The sequence below is a fragment of the Histoplasma capsulatum genome (assembly GCF_000150115.1).
Source record: "Histoplasma capsulatum G186AR genomic scaffold supercont2.4, whole genome shotgun sequence".
Lineage (NCBI taxonomy): Eukaryota > Fungi > Ascomycota > Eurotiomycetes > Onygenales > Ajellomycetaceae > Histoplasma > Histoplasma capsulatum.
In genome coordinates, this window is record NW_025544804.1 from 442,298 (window position 1) to 458,502 (window position 16,205).

Here is a 16,205-nt window from a genome sequence, read left to right on the forward strand (position 1 = left end):
TTAACACATTGTGGTTCCCAAAATATCCATTGGCTGATCCTAGACACAATGAAGGTTGCTGGAACTGCTATTTTGGAAACGCTTAGCCAAGTAAATAGAAAAATGGAACACATTGACCGCCCTTTAAAAGCCCCAAATGACGAAGTACAGGACTCAGCAGAGGACTCAGCAGATAAAATGAGGGAGGACCAGCATGAATGCATGCGTAAAACATCCTGGACGGTCGTAGTTGTGAATTTCCTATTTGGTGTTATGATAGGACCGACAGAATTGCTCATTGCAGAAATTAACGTCATTCCTCGTCCCACTTCCTTAGGCCATCCTTATGCTTGTATTTGGGGGCCAACCATCATTTTCTTAATTGACAGAGGAATCAAAAAATGATAAAGTGGTAGTGAGGTGGCGGTGGTATCAAAAGCAACCCACATTGAGATCCCCTCTTGTTCAAGCAAGGATTGTGTCCCACTTCTTTCTGCTGACTATTATCCTTTAAAATCCAAATTTGACAGCCTCTTTTGTTATGATATTTTGCTGGACACAAAGTCATGATTATTGAACAAGAGACTGACTAGCAGGTGGATTTATCTTGCTGAACAGTAGGTTCGCAGAGATGGATCAAGCGCTTGGGACTGAGGTCAACACGGGAAGATGATGGCTTTGAGCAAGGGACGGGAACATGGTGTTGCTCAATGCATGAGAGCAGGGATATTTGGGGATGATCTAAAGTGGTTGTTGGTGATGAAGTGAGGGCATGATTACATCCGTGCTCGGTCCATTTTTCCAGACGCTCCTGCGCTACAATAGCTCAAGTCTCAAGTCGTATTGGCGTATCCCCTTGCCATTTAAAGTCGCCGAAGACGCTTCTATTTAAAACGCTGAGAGGGTCAACACTGAGCCCTTATGTGGATCTCGGATTTCATTTTGTCCAGCGATTTGTTTTTGGTTCTGTATGCAGGGGGCTTAACCGGCCCTCCCTCGGCCCCTCTCCATTTTTGAATATGGGCCCCTGTGCCGCCAGTAGTGGTTATCGGTGTCTACGAACGATTTATCTAAATTTCATTTTGTCAAGCGGGTCGGATACCAAAATCTATTTCAGGCAGATTTTTGGCACTCCTTGCAATTTTTGGCATTTCTGCTCTGCAACGCCATGAAAATCTGTCATTGGTTCGAACCATTCTCTTCGCTTCCCTCTCCGAAACGCTTGTCATGGATTTTGGCTCAAATGTCGGCAGTCATACTTCAATTGTTTCGAAATTAGGAGGAATGGCTGATCTAGCTATGTAACTTATGGCTACGAAAGATCAATATGGCATTGGCCTCGGAGGGTTGCGAGTAAGCATCATCGGAGCTTTCCAACCAGCACGCATTGATCGTAGCTGGCTTCAATATTACCCGATCGGCGTATTAACGCCCAAAGCAACGTCACTCGGAACTCTAAATTTGCGGGGCTCATTGACGAACTGAATTGTTATATTCTCGGGCTTGTGAAAGATGTGTTGCGCTTTATGCATCTGGTATATATAGTATATAAGCTCGACACTGTTGATTGAAGTTCAGATGCGAGGCTTGCCTAATATCTTTTTTATATATATAAGTTTAGTCTATATTTTTGATCTGATCTAAACTTCTCAGCTTGAGATTTGAAGCCTTTTGAAGTCTCCGAGAAAACATTTCCGAACAGGGAAGGGCCCAAAAGAGGAGCGTAAACATGGAAGCTTTCGAGAAAAATGCCTCGTCTTTGACTGCAGATGGCCCGGATCGTGTTATGCCTGGGGTTGCTATGATTGCCGCGGATAGAAACGGTGAGCTTTCCCTCCCCCCGCCACCTCCAAACTTATTACTTACTATGTGATCACTATAAAAAGGGGACATTTTGTATTCCAAAAGCTTTGGCTTTACCGATGCAGGGCCGTTCTCTGTCGATACTCCACTATGGCTGGCATCATTCACGAAGTTCATCACTTCAGTCGCCGTTCTGCAATGCGTTGAGAAAGGACTCATCGATTTAGACGAAAACGTCGAGCGTATCCTCCCTGAGCTGTCGGATCTAGGCATTTTGTACGGCTTCGATGAAAAGACAGGAGAACCTCTTATCAAGAAGGCCGAGAAGAAGATAACTCTTCGTCATCTTCTAACCCATACATCCGGGCTTGCTTATGACAAGTGGCATCCATTGTTAGCAAAATGGAGAGAGGTCACTAAAACTACACCAGTAACAGGACTTCAGCCAGTTGTGAGTTGAATCCCATACCCTTGAGATTGTTGGCATCAAGGAAAACTAAGTCTGATAGGAAAAACTCACGTACCCGTTGCTCTTTGAACCTGGAGAGGGTTGGGTTTATGGCGCAAGCCTCGATTGGGCTGGAAAAGCTGTCGAACGCGTGAATGGAGGGATGAAATTGGAAGAGTACTTCAAGGCGAATATCTTTGAGCCTCTTGGAATGAAGCACACCACCTTGCGACCCTCCCAGAACAAATATATTCTGGACAATAAACCTGAGTCAACTACACGAGCTCCGACCGGTGGACTTATACCTACCCCGGTACCAGTCGTAGAATTCATGCAACCTCTCAAACCTTTTGATGACTATGGAGGACATGGACTCTGGTCCACACCAACGGAATATATCACATTTCTGATTTCTATTCTGAAAAACGATGGCAAACTCCTAGCACCGGAGACAGTTTCGAAGATGCTTGAGCCCCAACTCAGTGACAACAGCCATCTCATTCAATTCATGCAGATGTCAGGGACCGAGCTGTCTATGACAAACGGGGTACCAGGAAATGTAACTTGGAATCATTCGCTTGCTGGCGTCTTGGCGATGGAGGATATACCAAACAGACGCTTGAAGGGGGCATTAAATTGGCATGGAATTGATAATTCTTTTTGGGTAAGCGTTCCTGTGAAACAAAATGAGATTTTCTAGAATACAAAGGAATGAAGCGGCCCACTAACAACTATTTCAACGCTCTTCTAGTGGGTCGATCGCGAACGTGGAACGTGCGGCCTTACCGCGACCCAGCTCTCTGGGCTCACTGACGTAAAAGCGGCGTCGTTGTTCAGTGACTTCGAAGCTATGATCTTCGAACTTTCTGGCACTAAATCATCTTAAGAGAGAGTTAGTGGATAGACAAAACAACCCTGATGAAATGAAAGGATTCAACATTCGAAGTTGAGCAGCGATCGATTAGAATTAGCTAGCTACTACCAAATAAAACTCTGGTCTCTTAGGTTTTTTTTGGGGTTTTTTTATTATCGTTTTATTAGCTATGAATTGACTGTTTATTCTAGATCTACATTACATGCAAATACAAGATATTATGATAATTCTTGTATAGAATCAATGGTGAAGTGTCCTATTGAAGATTTAAATGAGCGGTGTTTTTGGTGGAATTTCCTAACTTGAGATCAGCTTGCTGCGCAGTCTCACTAAACATTTAACAATTGCGGAATTCCTTTCTCATCGAGATATAAATATGCATCTAATTTTTGAACTAGTAGTGAAGAAAGCAACAGTCAATTAGTCCTTGTAACAAATTGTAAGAAATGAGAAGAATGCAATTAATACTCACTGATCTTCTCCAGGCCATCATCGTATTGAGGATGCATTCGAGTATAAGGATTATCAAAGAAAAAATGCTGAAATGGGCTTTAACTATTTGTTGTATAAAGTTTTGTCAACAGAGCAAATAGGTTTGCAGTACAAAGTCTCTCCTCCAAATATCTTTTACCGAGGTCATTATCTGTGATTTGTCTAACTAAAATGGAGCATCATTGGTGTCGGGCATAGAGCTTGCGTCTAACCGGAAAGCCGAAGCTTCAAGCACCAGGGCAGTATATTAATGCCAGATCTTCTGGGTGTTCGCCAACCAGGATGTAACGCCCAAATTTCTACTGGAGTGATGATCCACATCCCGGTGCTGCATGTGTCACACCAGTGCGGTAGGTATCCACGGACAGGATTGCGGCCCTCTTGTAGCGAACTCATACGGTACATGTACGGTCAAAAAAAGGGGGGTTCCTGTCTAGTCTATGGTCTGTTTTACATCGTTTAATTCTCCACTTGGGCCGCATTAAACTTCAACAGTGTATTTTACCTCACAAATTGAATGGCAAGGGAAAGTGGCAGGAAGAGAGAAAGTCAGCAGTTTGTCGGTCTGTGAATGCGAAATGCTATCGATTTCCAGAGCAATCAAACTATCAATCGAACCATATATTAGCGTTTGCAATGGAATATCTTATATTAGATTACTATAAGCTAGAGCTCTGACTCCTCTTCTATGATCAGAGGAATTATCAAGCATCTTATTCCCAGAGGTTCTTATTCCATTGATAATATCTTGCTTCTGAAACGATCGGTGTTCTGGTGATAGATTTGGTAGAACCCAGTACCACGTATGACGGATCCTTTAATCTAAATGAAATGTTGAAACTGTACCACGGTTCAATTAAAGGATATGTACAGTATGCTGAAAAAAGACCAGTATTATCAGGAAGGAAGTGAGATGGTTGAATCTACTTTGAATCTTTAATTCACTTGACTACACGTTTGAAGAGAATAAAATTATTTTTTGTTAAATATCTTAAGATGGATTGGCTCAACATTTGAACCCCCCGCCAAAAGCAGTGGTAAATCCTTATGTTGTTCATTCCACATTTCCACTGGTTATAGCCGTGAAGCGTTCCATACCGACACTGCATCATTGGCAATAACTAAAAGACAGAGAGATGCCTTTGATGAAGCCAATAAATCAACAACAAAAGCCATAAGCTCCTGTTTGATAGCTATTGATAACAATTAGTTGGAAATACTAGTAACTACTTGTATGAATCACACCACAATCGACAACCTCATTCTCTAAACAATCCCTATTCCTTGGATTAGGTACCAAATCTGTGGAAAGACCGTTCTCACAGATGTACACTGTATCAATCGCATGGCACAGAAAACAGCGGACTCCTTATTGAAAAATATACAAATTAGCAGTCAGCAGCTTTCCTGTGTGATTCAACTTGCTTGTTGCTGGCCCCCACTCCAGATTCTCATGATACTCAATTCAATGATTGACTGAAATATAGAATAGTGAAAAATTCCCAATCACTATAAACTATTTTCTATAACTAGTATATCTTGCAATGAAATTTTTATTCTACTAGTCAGTTTGTGTATTTAAGTGCTGATGTCAAGGGAAAGGACCGAGAGTCCTATTTATAGGAGCAATCGCATCCCATCGCCCCAGCACTGTTGGAAGATCGGTGATCGCTATGTCGTACATCCACTTGCTGGGGAGCTCTTGCGCGCTTAGTCATGTGATATATAACTAGTGGTTACTTGCTTGGCTTTACCCTCTAGGCTGCTTACTGGTCTCAGACACCAACGTAGAGTATGACTGGATTAAGGAAGAAAAGAAAAAGATTGTATATATCAGAGAAAGAGCTATTCAAGAACTCTAGAAGCAGCAGATGTCAAATCAGCTGTCTCAAAGAGACTTCTCAAGAAGAAGATCTGTCATTTATCGTACAGTAGATATTCAAGAAGAAAGATTGTATTTATCTGGAGATAGAATTCACTCAGTAAGAGTATCTTCTTCTGATGAGATTAGCCATTGTTTTCCAAATCTACAGCGTTTTTATTCATACAATCAGTGATATAATTTGTAAACTTGACTCAGAAATATTATATAGTCTGAAGACTTCTCACTGACTTAAATTCTGATTCTGAATATCTAAAGTGATCAAAGTAGGGTGATTTGGATTCATTTTCTCTGAATAGTATAGTGATATCACTCGCTAGAAGGCAACGTGACCCACATCTATTTGAGCAGTGCTGCGCCTGGCGACAGAGCACAATGAACTAACCCTCCACCTCCATCATGAGTATCTACGGGATTGAAGTTGCACTGCTTTTAGTTGGCGTTCTATCCGGTACACTATATCACATGACTAAGCGGCTGAGTGGTTATCCGAGGTTATTCGGGTCGCTAGACAATGCGATGGTGAAATACCCGAAACCCTAGCGCTTAATGGATAGTAGCCACTGCAATTAAAGACTTATTCTACCTGTACAAGAATGCCTGTCTTCCACACAGCTTTACCCTCAGGGATGCCAATTCTCGAAGACGATCTGTGAGAGAACATCCCATACTTGTGCATACAGAGATGGGCTGCTTTTTGCGAAGAGGAGCTGACGTTGAGACGACCAAAAATAGATATCGGCCTAGCCCCCTTAATCGAGATTAGTTTAGGGCCATATTGACGTGGTGGAAGCTTGTTCGGGACTATTCCTTGATTGTTTCTACGACAAGGTAATACGTAGAGTAGAGGATTTCGCAACCACCAACCCTAGAAGGTGGATCCTACCCATCAAGTGTAGTGAAACACTCACGAAATTCGTACGAAATGAAGGTGATGTTGAGTGAATCTGTGTTTGTGTTTGTGTGGTATCAAGTTTGGCAGAGTCAGTCAGTGTCTTTTTACTTCCACTGTCATATGCAGGTGGTTTGCCCTCCATATTTTCTTCGGTTACGGTTGCAACAGCCTACAGGGTACACTGAGAACACGCAATGTACAGTGCATCCGTACATGTACTGTTATACATATCTGGTGGGAATCCCGCGTTAGAAGCCTTCCTGACGTGGGGCTCTTCTTTGCCTCACGACCTCACAACTCCACTGCCTTCTATGTCCAAGACTGTCATGCCGCAGGCACCCGTAGTGGGTCCCAGGATTTAACTGCCCCTAGAAAATATTAATTCTTTGCTTTTTGCAATTAGCCGGATACTTTGTACAGTACCCACCAAGTAATCAGGCTAAAATCGATTGACAAGAAGGCTCAGTGAAACCTGCTTAACGGCATGATTGACCAGCTGGGCTTTCGCCCTGAGAACACCAAGCCCACGCATTCAGCTGCTCTGAGCTTTGTGATGGTAGTAACAAGCCTGTGAACCTTGAGGTTGCAGGGAAACCAACTTTTAACTTTATTAAATGATGGCTGAAATGTTGTAGATGTGCCCAAAAATAGACATTTCAGTCGCCTGCACCAAAAAGATTTCCCTTCTCTTCAATCACGCAAAACCCACATGCCACAATTTGCATACGGAAAGATGACCAATGACTACATTCATTGTTGATCCAATCCTCGAATAATTTGCTTAACCGCCTGATATCTAACATTCCAAGACAAATAAGCCGGTTGAAGCGTGTAGAGATATTGGTATGGCAAGATGCATGGGATGAGAATGAGGACATTTATCACTCCAGGAAACCTTGTTACCGGCGCCTACCAGGCGAGACTCCTGGTTCCTGTTCATTAATCAAAAGCGAGGAATGGACTAGTCGAGAATTACCACACAGCCCGATTCTGTAGCTGCTGAAAGAGATGTCCACCTGCTGCACGGAGCTAGTGTATCGAAGTAATCGCGCAAAACCCGTTCGCAAATCATGTCGTGTTTGAAGAGAGAGATCCTAGAACGCCAAATTTTGCACAAAGTACCATTGTAAACGCTCCAACTGTGTATTTTTTGTTATTTTTATTTTATTTTTTTTTAAATTAAAACGCCACCGAACGTCGCAGTAAGGAAGTCCATGCTGTTGATAAGCCTTTCAAGCTCTCGATTTTACTGGCGTAATTCCTCGGGTAATGTCTTGCATTGCATCCCAGCTGATAAAGATATGCCAAAGAAGGCTGTACAGTTGCGAAAATCCCCCGAAAGATGATGGCACTTATTTGTTGGCGCCCCTTCAACCACATGGAGCCGTTGAGAGAAAGAATTTAAAAATAATGGTACACCTGCTTTAGAATCAGAAATAATAATCACAGAACCAAAATCTCCACCTCAACGCCGAAGAAATCCCCTCCCAACAATATTGCCAGCCTATATCTTCTAGGCTCAAACGTCCACCTCCTTCCAACCGCTATATACACAAGTGACAAAAAACGCACATACCTCAACTTACAAAATGCACATCTCCATCGTCATTATCCTATCTCTTCTCACTGTTTTCACCTCTGCTGTTCCTTCACGTCGCAGCAACAACGAAGTCAAAGTCCAGATTGTAAACAATAGAACTGGCCGTTCCGTTTCCAAGACGATTCCGCTTGACAACCAAAAGCGAGATGTTGCCCAACTGTTCGGAACAGGGCCCCTCATTTCCGATGGAAAATTTCTCGCCTCAAGTGTCCAGCTGACCAGGCTTGCTCGTGGTGGCCTCTGCCAAATTACAGACAAAAACGACCAAATAATCGCGGAAATTGATGAATGCAACACCTATGATGATTTGGACGGCGATCACCAAATTGCCAACCCCATTGACATGAAGGGTTCTGTCATCGTATGCGGGAAGGAGTAGGGGAATTGGTCGCTAGAGGATATATTTCAACGAACTTGGGGGAGGAGGGGGGCGGTGTTGGATTAATTTCATTTGCATTTTCGGTTTTTTTCTTATTTCTTTTGTTTTCGTTTGCTTTTGTGAATTGCGGTTATGCTTTCCAAGATTGCATGATTCTTCAAACGCTTGATTCAGCTGTCTGTCATCTTAACGAATTTGGTTGGATTTGCTCCTAGAAATGTATAATCAGACGGAGTTGGTGTAATTAATGCATACTTAGAGGTCCGAAAAAAATAATCATGGCTTTGTATTCTAAACTATACTTTCTCCAAGTCATTTTCCACTTTCGAATCAAGGAAGGTTTTTGTTACCTAGTTGCTCAGAAGCCCACTCCTTGCATTTCAGAGACAGCAAGGGTTATCAATTCTCAGTCGCCACAGCAGCCTTATTTTCCTCTCGCCTTTTCAATATGAAGTTTGTCACCGTGGAAGACGTCCAATTCCTTTGCAAGTCACGAAGTCTAATCAGATCAGGTGTTCCAGCAATTCCTCGAGGCTTATGTTTAGCACAGCATGTCTGTCAGAGCATGGACCAGTGCAAAATACAAAGCTCACACACCGGACATGATTTCGTTCGGAGCCAAGGCCTGAAAACCAACGCGAAAGATGCCTATCAGTTAGTGTTTTTAAATCGGGAGATGTAAAAATTGAATGACCTATCGTTCCACATTCGACATCCAGAATACCAAAAAATTTAGTCGAAACACCAATGCAGTTCTGTTAGCCTGACGGCACTCATTGTCACTCGAGGTGGTATCCCTATTAGATTGTATGCAGTTTGATATGCTGTTACTAACTCATGATTTAAGAACCACTCAAGAGATAATGTAAATCTCATCATGCTTTATAATGTCATTTGGCTAAAAGATAACCAAGTGGTTAGCCAAGTGGGCTGTGAAGGATCGGCGCAATATGATGCCCAAAGATAGAGCAGAGAGGACAGGTCAATGTAACAACCCTGAATTGATGGTACATGTTCATGCACATTCAAATATTCCTACTTTAGCAATAACTAAATGGGTAGGTAAAGTAATCGTGATTGAATTGAGCTCACGTATCTCACTACTTTCTCACCCACACCACTTTCTTGATCACTTTGTCCCGCTACATCAATTTAGGATGGGAATGTACAGTACAGTACACTTCATGTTTGTCTTGTTTCTTACAAAGTCACTTCTCATACTAAATTCATGGAATGGTACAAAGTGATCAAGAAAGTGCGTGGGTGAGAAAGTGGTGAAATACATTCACTATCTCAAGATATAATTCATGCGAAGGACGGGTCACCTGCCGCCTAGTAGGCTATTGTTGCAAAGCTTATGTATGGTATATTAGACCCTAGGTCAGTGCTCAGCTACCCAATAAAAGAATATTCATCGAATTAACATAAATCAGAATTTGCAATTCCTGCCTTACCGGCCCACATCCCTTGATTCCTCGATGGAGCAAGCAGCCCCACTGAGCATAGACCTGTTCTCCAAGTTTTAAAAAGCTGGACAAGCAGTTCGTCGGCGAGGGTTCACCGTGATTGGGGCTTGGAAGTGATAACGGAGGCCCACTTTGGCAGATCGCTTGAAGGGCCTTTTGTTAATCGACTTTCGGAATCCTCCTTCACCAATAAATCCACAAGCAAGCCCGGTTAATGGGTTTCGCTTCATTCCAGAACACCTCAGGATTCCGTTGACATCACGGGGAAGCGATGCCAGGCTCCTGAGAACGCTTGGGTAGCTACCAAAGAAGGGATGTGCACGAACATCGTTACAACCTTGGATACCGTGGCCGAGTGAGACGCACACATGTCCTTCCACCATGATCGCATGGGCATCTGAGACGGGGCTAGGGTCAAGCAAAACGGAGTAGACTGTTCCCGAAAAAGGGACATTCTGCTCTGATACATGCGATGGAAATATCCAATCTCCTGCGACCTGAATTGGATGCCAAGGAGTAATCGATAAAGAGCCAATATTGCAAAGGATGGTGTTTTTGACTGCTGTAGCCAAAACAGCCCTCACGCGGCGCGGGCCGAGCGGAGTCCATACTTTGATCCCAGCACGAATATCTCGAATGGGTAAGCTGCTGTTCCTTTCGGCAAGACGGATGTTGCAATGCCCTGCAAAGCAAGGATTGTTTCTGCAGTTGTATCGAGACATTTTGTAGGACGGGCGGATTTTGACTGTTCCATCAGGAGACTTTTCGATAATCGATGGTTTTGGTGGAGGAAGATTATCAAAACAGGTATCGAGCTCCTCGCGGCACCGGCAAAAGAAGGGCGAGTTCTTGCCGTATTGGAGAGGCCCAGGATCCTTGAAGCTGTTGCACATCTGGTGGGTGTGTGCATTGAGAAGTGACAGTACTGGTTAAAAGTACAATTAATAAAGTTCATAAATGTGTTCGTAACAATCATGGAGAAGGTACTCACAGTAGTGTTTCCCCCATTTCGCAAAATTCGCATGAACCAAGATGGAAAGTCTAAGTTGGCCTTCTGGTTCCTCACCGGCGAGATCCCTTACTAAGCTGTCATTCTCTTCATCGGTATGTTCAAGCTGTTTGATGTCTTTGATAATGTGATCCAGCTGCTGTCGTGCATTTTTAAGACCGTTTTCATCGATATTGGTATACTCTTTATCTGGGCCCAAGGGGTAGAGACTCCTTAGAAAGGCGCAGATACGCGCACGAGACAAATGATAGTCGGAAACATGGACCGGAAGAGATGTGCGCTGAGAGAGTACCTGCTCGTCAGAAACAACTGATTTAAGACGCCCTTGGAATTGATATGTTAATGTTGCTTGTGCCATCGAGGGTGTTGCTGCTGTTGTTGCATTCTTCGTCCGGATAACTAGGTCGCGGGATTGGCCATATTGTAAAGTGCCAATTGCAACTGTGAGATTGCTGTCCTTTGTTGACTCTTCGTGCAGTCCTAGACCTGTCTTGCTACCCAATTCTTGTGCTAGCGTTACTGAACCCGAGGTCTGAAATGTTACCTTCGCTTGGGTGGCGAAGGTCGTATAAAGGTTGGCAATGGCATGGACAAAGACAGTTCCTGTTCAAATATAAGAAGGTGCATACACATTATAGGTTCATTGAAATCGTACCTATCATTCCCGCGTCAGGGATGAAAGCGAAAGTTCCCCCTCCGACCTCCGCAATCGCCTGCAACAAACCCGATCGAATATTGTAGCCAAACCCAAATGTATGTATCATTGGCATACGATGGCCCAGCAGTTGCAGGATTGGACGCAATTTCGTTACATACCCTTGCTTCGGACACATGTGATTTGGCATTCCTGAATTTATATATGCGTTAGCATGAGCGACCCTACTACATGTACAATACGTGCATAGAACCTTGTACACACCATCAGTTAAGACATAAAGCGCTTGAACGCTTTGCAGTGTATGGCGTTCATTCTCAAACGCCTTCAAACCCAATTTCAAGCCATGCCATAAGTTCGTTGAAGATAAAGGCTTCAAAGCTTCCACAGCTTTCAATGCTGCTTTCTTGTTACTTTCATTCATCTTGGATATCTTGTAAACGACCTAGAGCGAAGTGATTAGTGACTCTTCGTATACGGTATGTCGGCCGTGGTCAAAAGGGAAAATTACCTCAGCCTCGGTCGAAAAAGCCACAATGCCCAGGCGATCATTCTCGTTGAGCGTTTCAATTATTGTCCTAGCAGCATGTTTGGTCAAGTCTAGAACGCTCAACCCGGTTTCTTCGCGTTCACCGGATTCGTCAGTCGTAGGGAGGGGAGCACTCGACTGCATACTGTAGGAAACATCAATACAGAGAACAATGTCACATGGAACATGGGGCATTTCTTTTTCGGGATGCAGTGGAGGGTGAACGGAGAGTATCATAGAATTGGTGTCTGGCAGAGGATGTAGTTGAACTCCAACTTCATTGGGACTTCGTTCTCCCGCGATAGTGGTGCTCGTGCTCAGGCGAGGGCGGATAGGAATCTGGTCATCGATGATTTCGAAATCATCTTCCGAGGAAGCGGCTGGCTGGACGGGATCCATGTTACAGTAATTGGAATATCTTTTATCAGCGGGCTGAGAAAAAGTAAATTGGTTCAAAATCACAGACAAGTTTCAAATGTTTCTCCTCCAGACACTGGTTTGGCAAACAGCGTCAGGATATTTCCTCCAAGCAAAAACAATAGGAATTTTGGATGGCATTTAAAGACCACTTCAAGGGTATCAGGCAGCAGTCCATCGCTGTGACGTCCTTCATGATTCGCTGACGAATGCGAAAGGTGAGGGGAATCACCCATAGTTAGCCTTCACGACCGTTCAAACTTTCACGACCTTAGCCATGTTAGTGCTTTGAAAATGTCCGATGCTCGAAAAACGACCAAGCCAAGGCGCCTTTCGGTGCCGGCCATTTGAAAGGACTGGAAGCTGCATGGCTCAGGAAGAAAGGAGGTGGGACGTGTTTCCTGCGGAAACCTTGGACAGGGTCTTCGAGATGACTTGTGTGATACGCCGATACTACCAGCGACCCGTAAATTGCCCCGCATCAGTTGCATGAGGGATCCTATGATAGGATTAAATCACTGTGGGCATGAAGGATGTCGCATGATATTGGTCGGCGTTGTCTTGAGGCTGGATTAAAGTTAAGTTAAAGTTAATGGCTTGGCTCCTCAAACGGGCTTAGAGTCATAGTCGTGTGCGGGGCTGAGCTCCTGTCAACCTTGACTCCAGTCATGGCATTTCAGCCTTGGCGCTGACCCTTATCCAAGGCTCCCCTTGGCACCGGGCCAAGAATGGAATTGAATATTTTGCAATGAATTCAGTGAAGACACTGCTTCACAAACAAAATCACTAGCCACAGTCAAGAAGAGAGTCTTGCACTTCACATATCATCAAATTTTCAGAACACCACCACATTAATGCTGCCTGTCTAGTGTATTCAACCATTATCCAAGCTACCACCTTTCACCACCTGAGAGCCAGATCTCCCAAGTAGAACATCCATCGCAGTTCAATCTGAGCGCATTTATCAACAAAGATCTTTTTGCTATGCAGGAGCCAAATCAACTCTCTTAGTGATGACATTCTTGCAGAACAGATTAAGAGTTAATTCAATTCATCAGAGTTCTACGGCTTCTGAATATATTGAGATTCAAGTTCACAGATCAAATCAGCACCATCAATAACTACCACTGATAGCAAATAGCATATTACAGAGCCAGTTGTTGGCAATGTCATTTCTTCCTTCTATGGCTCTTAACCTTCCATCCCTCTCAGTCAACAAGCAATCCACTGTTTTGACATTCCCTCCTCAACTTCCAGACCACTCAAATCAAGCTCTCCATCAATCCCAGTATACTGTATACTCCCAGCAACGTAGTAAGTTGTCTGGGAGGTGTTAGCTGGTGAAGATGACGCACGGAGTGAAACATCGAATGAGCCAGTTCTACACAATGAAAATACACAGAATGCAGCTCAGAGCCAACAAGTCAACTGCGATGGGGAGATGGGTGTGAGGTTCTCTTCTTGACTTGCGGTCTACATTGCAGGCCAGTTATTTGTATGTAAAGCTGTGTATGTATCAAACCTATTAAAAATAGTTAATTATTAGCTGAGTTTGGATAGTATCCATCCCTCAAGAGATGGCGGATTGTCCTCGTGTTAGCCATGCTAACATGTTCCTACTGAAGCAAACCGCTTCCTGGCTTCAAATCTGCTTGAATGATATGCAACCGAAACGACCTGTCTGAAAATTCCTCTAGTTAAACTACCATTCCTTGTATGTAGATGATCAAACGTATGGTCATCCTGCCTTCCATCATCTATTGTTACCGAAAGTAAAACATAAATAACTCCAAGATCTAAATGTAAATCATCGCTAACAGAAACAAAGGTTTAACCTATCACAAACTCAAATTTCATTCTTCTCATCCGCAATTTCCCACACCTCGATCCCGTCAGCAATAGTCAACTTCCAAGTTTTAAATTCAACACTTTGATACAATTCGTTCGCAGTTGCTATTGCCTGTCTATGCCACGGCCCAAGTCCTCCACGTCTCGCGTCCTCCTTGCTTTGCCAGATACCTGATGATCATGAAAGAGTTTAAATCAGCCCAATGATATTGACCCAACGTCCACCCGGAGAAAAACACGAGGAAACGGGGGGAATCAACAGGCCCACTTCCACTTACAGGTTGCCAAATTCCTAAATTTCTCATCCTTGATCCCAAACCAGTATTTCAACAGCCCACCGCTCACAGTAGCTTCCCAATGAGAATATAAGTCGAGCTCCATGAGCCTGTCGGAATCTGCTGTTGGAAGCAGGACGGATCGAAACGTCACGACATGGAATGACAGCTCCTTCCACTCATGGCTTTCTGCAATTGCCAGGTCCCTCAGCACGTCCATCACAAACTTCCAATTGAACGATTCAACATATTCTGCTACGGCATAATCGGATCGGATGGGTTTGAGAACCGTCAGCGCTTTCGCGAGCAGTTGGCTAGAAGGATCAAGCGTATGAAGATCTAGATGATGGCCGTCCCGATTATACGGGGATGAGATGAGATGCGAGCTTGACGGAGCGGCTTCCTGATACTTGAGTCCCTGCTGTAGTTGGAGGGACGATGCACCTTGGAATGCGAGAGCGTTAAAGTCATCTGTTACAAGACTGTGGTGGAGTACCGGTACTTTTACAGGGTAGGTGGGTTTGGGGCCATCGTGCGTTGATCCCATTGCTTCATTTAAAGTAGGAGAACAAAGACTGGCGATGCTGGCAACGGGGAATTGATCTTAAGAGACCACCAATAATTCGGACATTAACTACCAAGGAAAGAAAATTCTGCTCACAACTCAGAGAAAGGAAAAGAAAAAGAAGCACAAAGAGCAGCTCACACCATTCTAAATAGTCTGAAGAACCGATACCACTTTTATCAACGGGAAAATCAGAACGTATGGGGCGCTTAAGATAATTGGCCAGCTGGACGGAAATCTGTGAGACCCATTATATCTATTGTTGCTACCTTAAAAAGCCTCACAATTGGGGCATATATATGTAAATACTGTACAACTAATTTGTCACCTCCCACCTTGGAAGGGTCCAAGATCACGTAAAACCGCAGTCGAAGTCGCAATTCTGTAGCAATAATATTATTGCATGTCGTCACCTTGAAGATCGAGCCAAGCCACCAAAGAGCGGCACAGGATGGTCAGAGGTCAAAGCCTCGAACCCAATGACAGTGAGTGGCCATTTTATTGGATACCCCTGACGGATAAGTTGTCCGCAAATCTAGTAACTCGGCATTCGAAACTGGAAAATAATGCCTATCTGAGGAATAAAGAACGGGCCAAGTGGTAGAATATGCCACAGGCCCTGCTCTCGGCCTCGATATCATATCCATTGATTCCGGGGAACTCTGGCTTTGCTCCCAGTTCACCTTTCTTCTGTTTACTTCAGCGTGTCATAAGATGAGGAGTACCTTTGATGCGCATCCTCATCTTTGCCCTTCGGGGTGGTTCATTGTGCCTCTTTTGGGAGGGCTACTTAAAGCGACCTCAAGTGCACACACCCCATGCAAATTAAAAAATTTACAATTTCTTTCTTTTTTTTTGCCAGACATCCTCATATGTACAGTACATCAAATATTCTGTATAACAATACCTGGTTTACCATGGATAACTAACGCCTGGTATCACACTGTGCATCCTATCTCCTCGTCTGGGGGCGAGGCACAATTAGCGCGAGACGTTCTGCCGCCCTTTTCTGATTTCTGATTGGTGCGTAACTTCCACGACAAACTGATGGTTGGTTAAAAAAGGCGGCGAGGAAAAGGGCGCTAATTG

At 43.9% G+C, this 16,205-nt stretch overlaps 7 protein-coding genes across 7 annotated transcripts; 3 read left to right on the forward strand and 4 right to left on the reverse strand.

The window, feature by feature from the left end:
• Nucleotides 1–48: 48 nt before the first annotated feature.
• On the forward strand, nt 49–719 carry HCBG_03256 (uncharacterized protein; the record flags this gene model as incomplete). Its single annotated transcript, XM_045430305.1, has 2 exons — nt 49–331; nt 598–719. 2 exons carry the CDS (start codon nt 49–51, stop codon nt 717–719), a joined length of 405 nt encoding a protein of 134 aa, XP_045288448.1.
• Nucleotides 720–1,287: 568 nt separating this feature from the next.
• On the forward strand, nt 1,288–3,116 carry HCBG_03257 (beta-lactamase; the record flags this gene model as incomplete). The annotated part of the gene is made up of 5 exons (XM_045430306.1): nt 1,288–1,332; nt 1,682–1,802; nt 1,866–2,233; nt 2,331–2,894; nt 2,982–3,116. The coding sequence occupies 5 exons, from the start codon at nt 1,288–1,290 to the stop codon at nt 3,114–3,116; spliced, it is 1,233 nt and encodes a 410-aa protein (XP_045288449.1).
• Nucleotides 3,117–3,433: 317 nt separating this feature from the next.
• HCBG_03258 (uncharacterized protein) lies at nt 3,434–4,001 on the reverse strand (the record flags this gene model as incomplete). Its single annotated transcript, XM_045430307.1, has 3 exons — nt 3,434–3,498; nt 3,577–3,653; nt 3,832–4,001. 3 exons carry the CDS (start codon nt 3,999–4,001, stop codon nt 3,434–3,436), a joined length of 312 nt encoding a protein of 103 aa, XP_045288450.1.
• Nucleotides 4,002–5,963: 1,962 nt separating this feature from the next.
• On the reverse strand, nt 5,964–6,515 carry HCBG_03259 (uncharacterized protein; the record flags this gene model as incomplete). Its single annotated transcript, XM_045430308.1, has 3 exons — nt 5,964–6,017; nt 6,065–6,346; nt 6,390–6,515. 3 exons carry the CDS (start codon nt 6,513–6,515, stop codon nt 5,964–5,966), a joined length of 462 nt encoding a protein of 153 aa, XP_045288451.1.
• Nucleotides 6,516–7,962: 1,447 nt separating this feature from the next.
• HCBG_03260 (uncharacterized protein) lies at nt 7,963–8,352 on the forward strand (the record flags this gene model as incomplete). The annotated part of the gene is made up of 1 exon (XM_045430309.1): nt 7,963–8,352. The coding sequence occupies one exon, from the start codon at nt 7,963–7,965 to the stop codon at nt 8,350–8,352; it is 390 nt and encodes a 129-aa protein (XP_045288452.1).
• A 1,522-nt stretch (nt 8,353–9,874) lies between these two features.
• Nucleotides 9,875–12,410, reverse strand: HCBG_03261 (U-box domain-containing protein; the record flags this gene model as incomplete). Its single annotated transcript, XM_045430310.1, has 5 exons — nt 9,875–10,743; nt 10,810–11,430; nt 11,483–11,674; nt 11,747–11,927; nt 11,994–12,410. 5 exons carry the CDS (start codon nt 12,408–12,410, stop codon nt 9,875–9,877), a joined length of 2,280 nt encoding a protein of 759 aa, XP_045288453.1.
• A 1,864-nt stretch (nt 12,411–14,274) lies between these two features.
• On the reverse strand, nt 14,275–15,098 carry HCBG_03262 (uncharacterized protein; the record flags this gene model as incomplete). The annotated part of the gene is made up of 2 exons (XM_045430311.1): nt 14,275–14,447; nt 14,555–15,098. The coding sequence occupies 2 exons, from the start codon at nt 15,096–15,098 to the stop codon at nt 14,275–14,277; spliced, it is 717 nt and encodes a 238-aa protein (XP_045288454.1).
• Nucleotides 15,099–16,205: the final 1,107 nt, after the last annotated feature.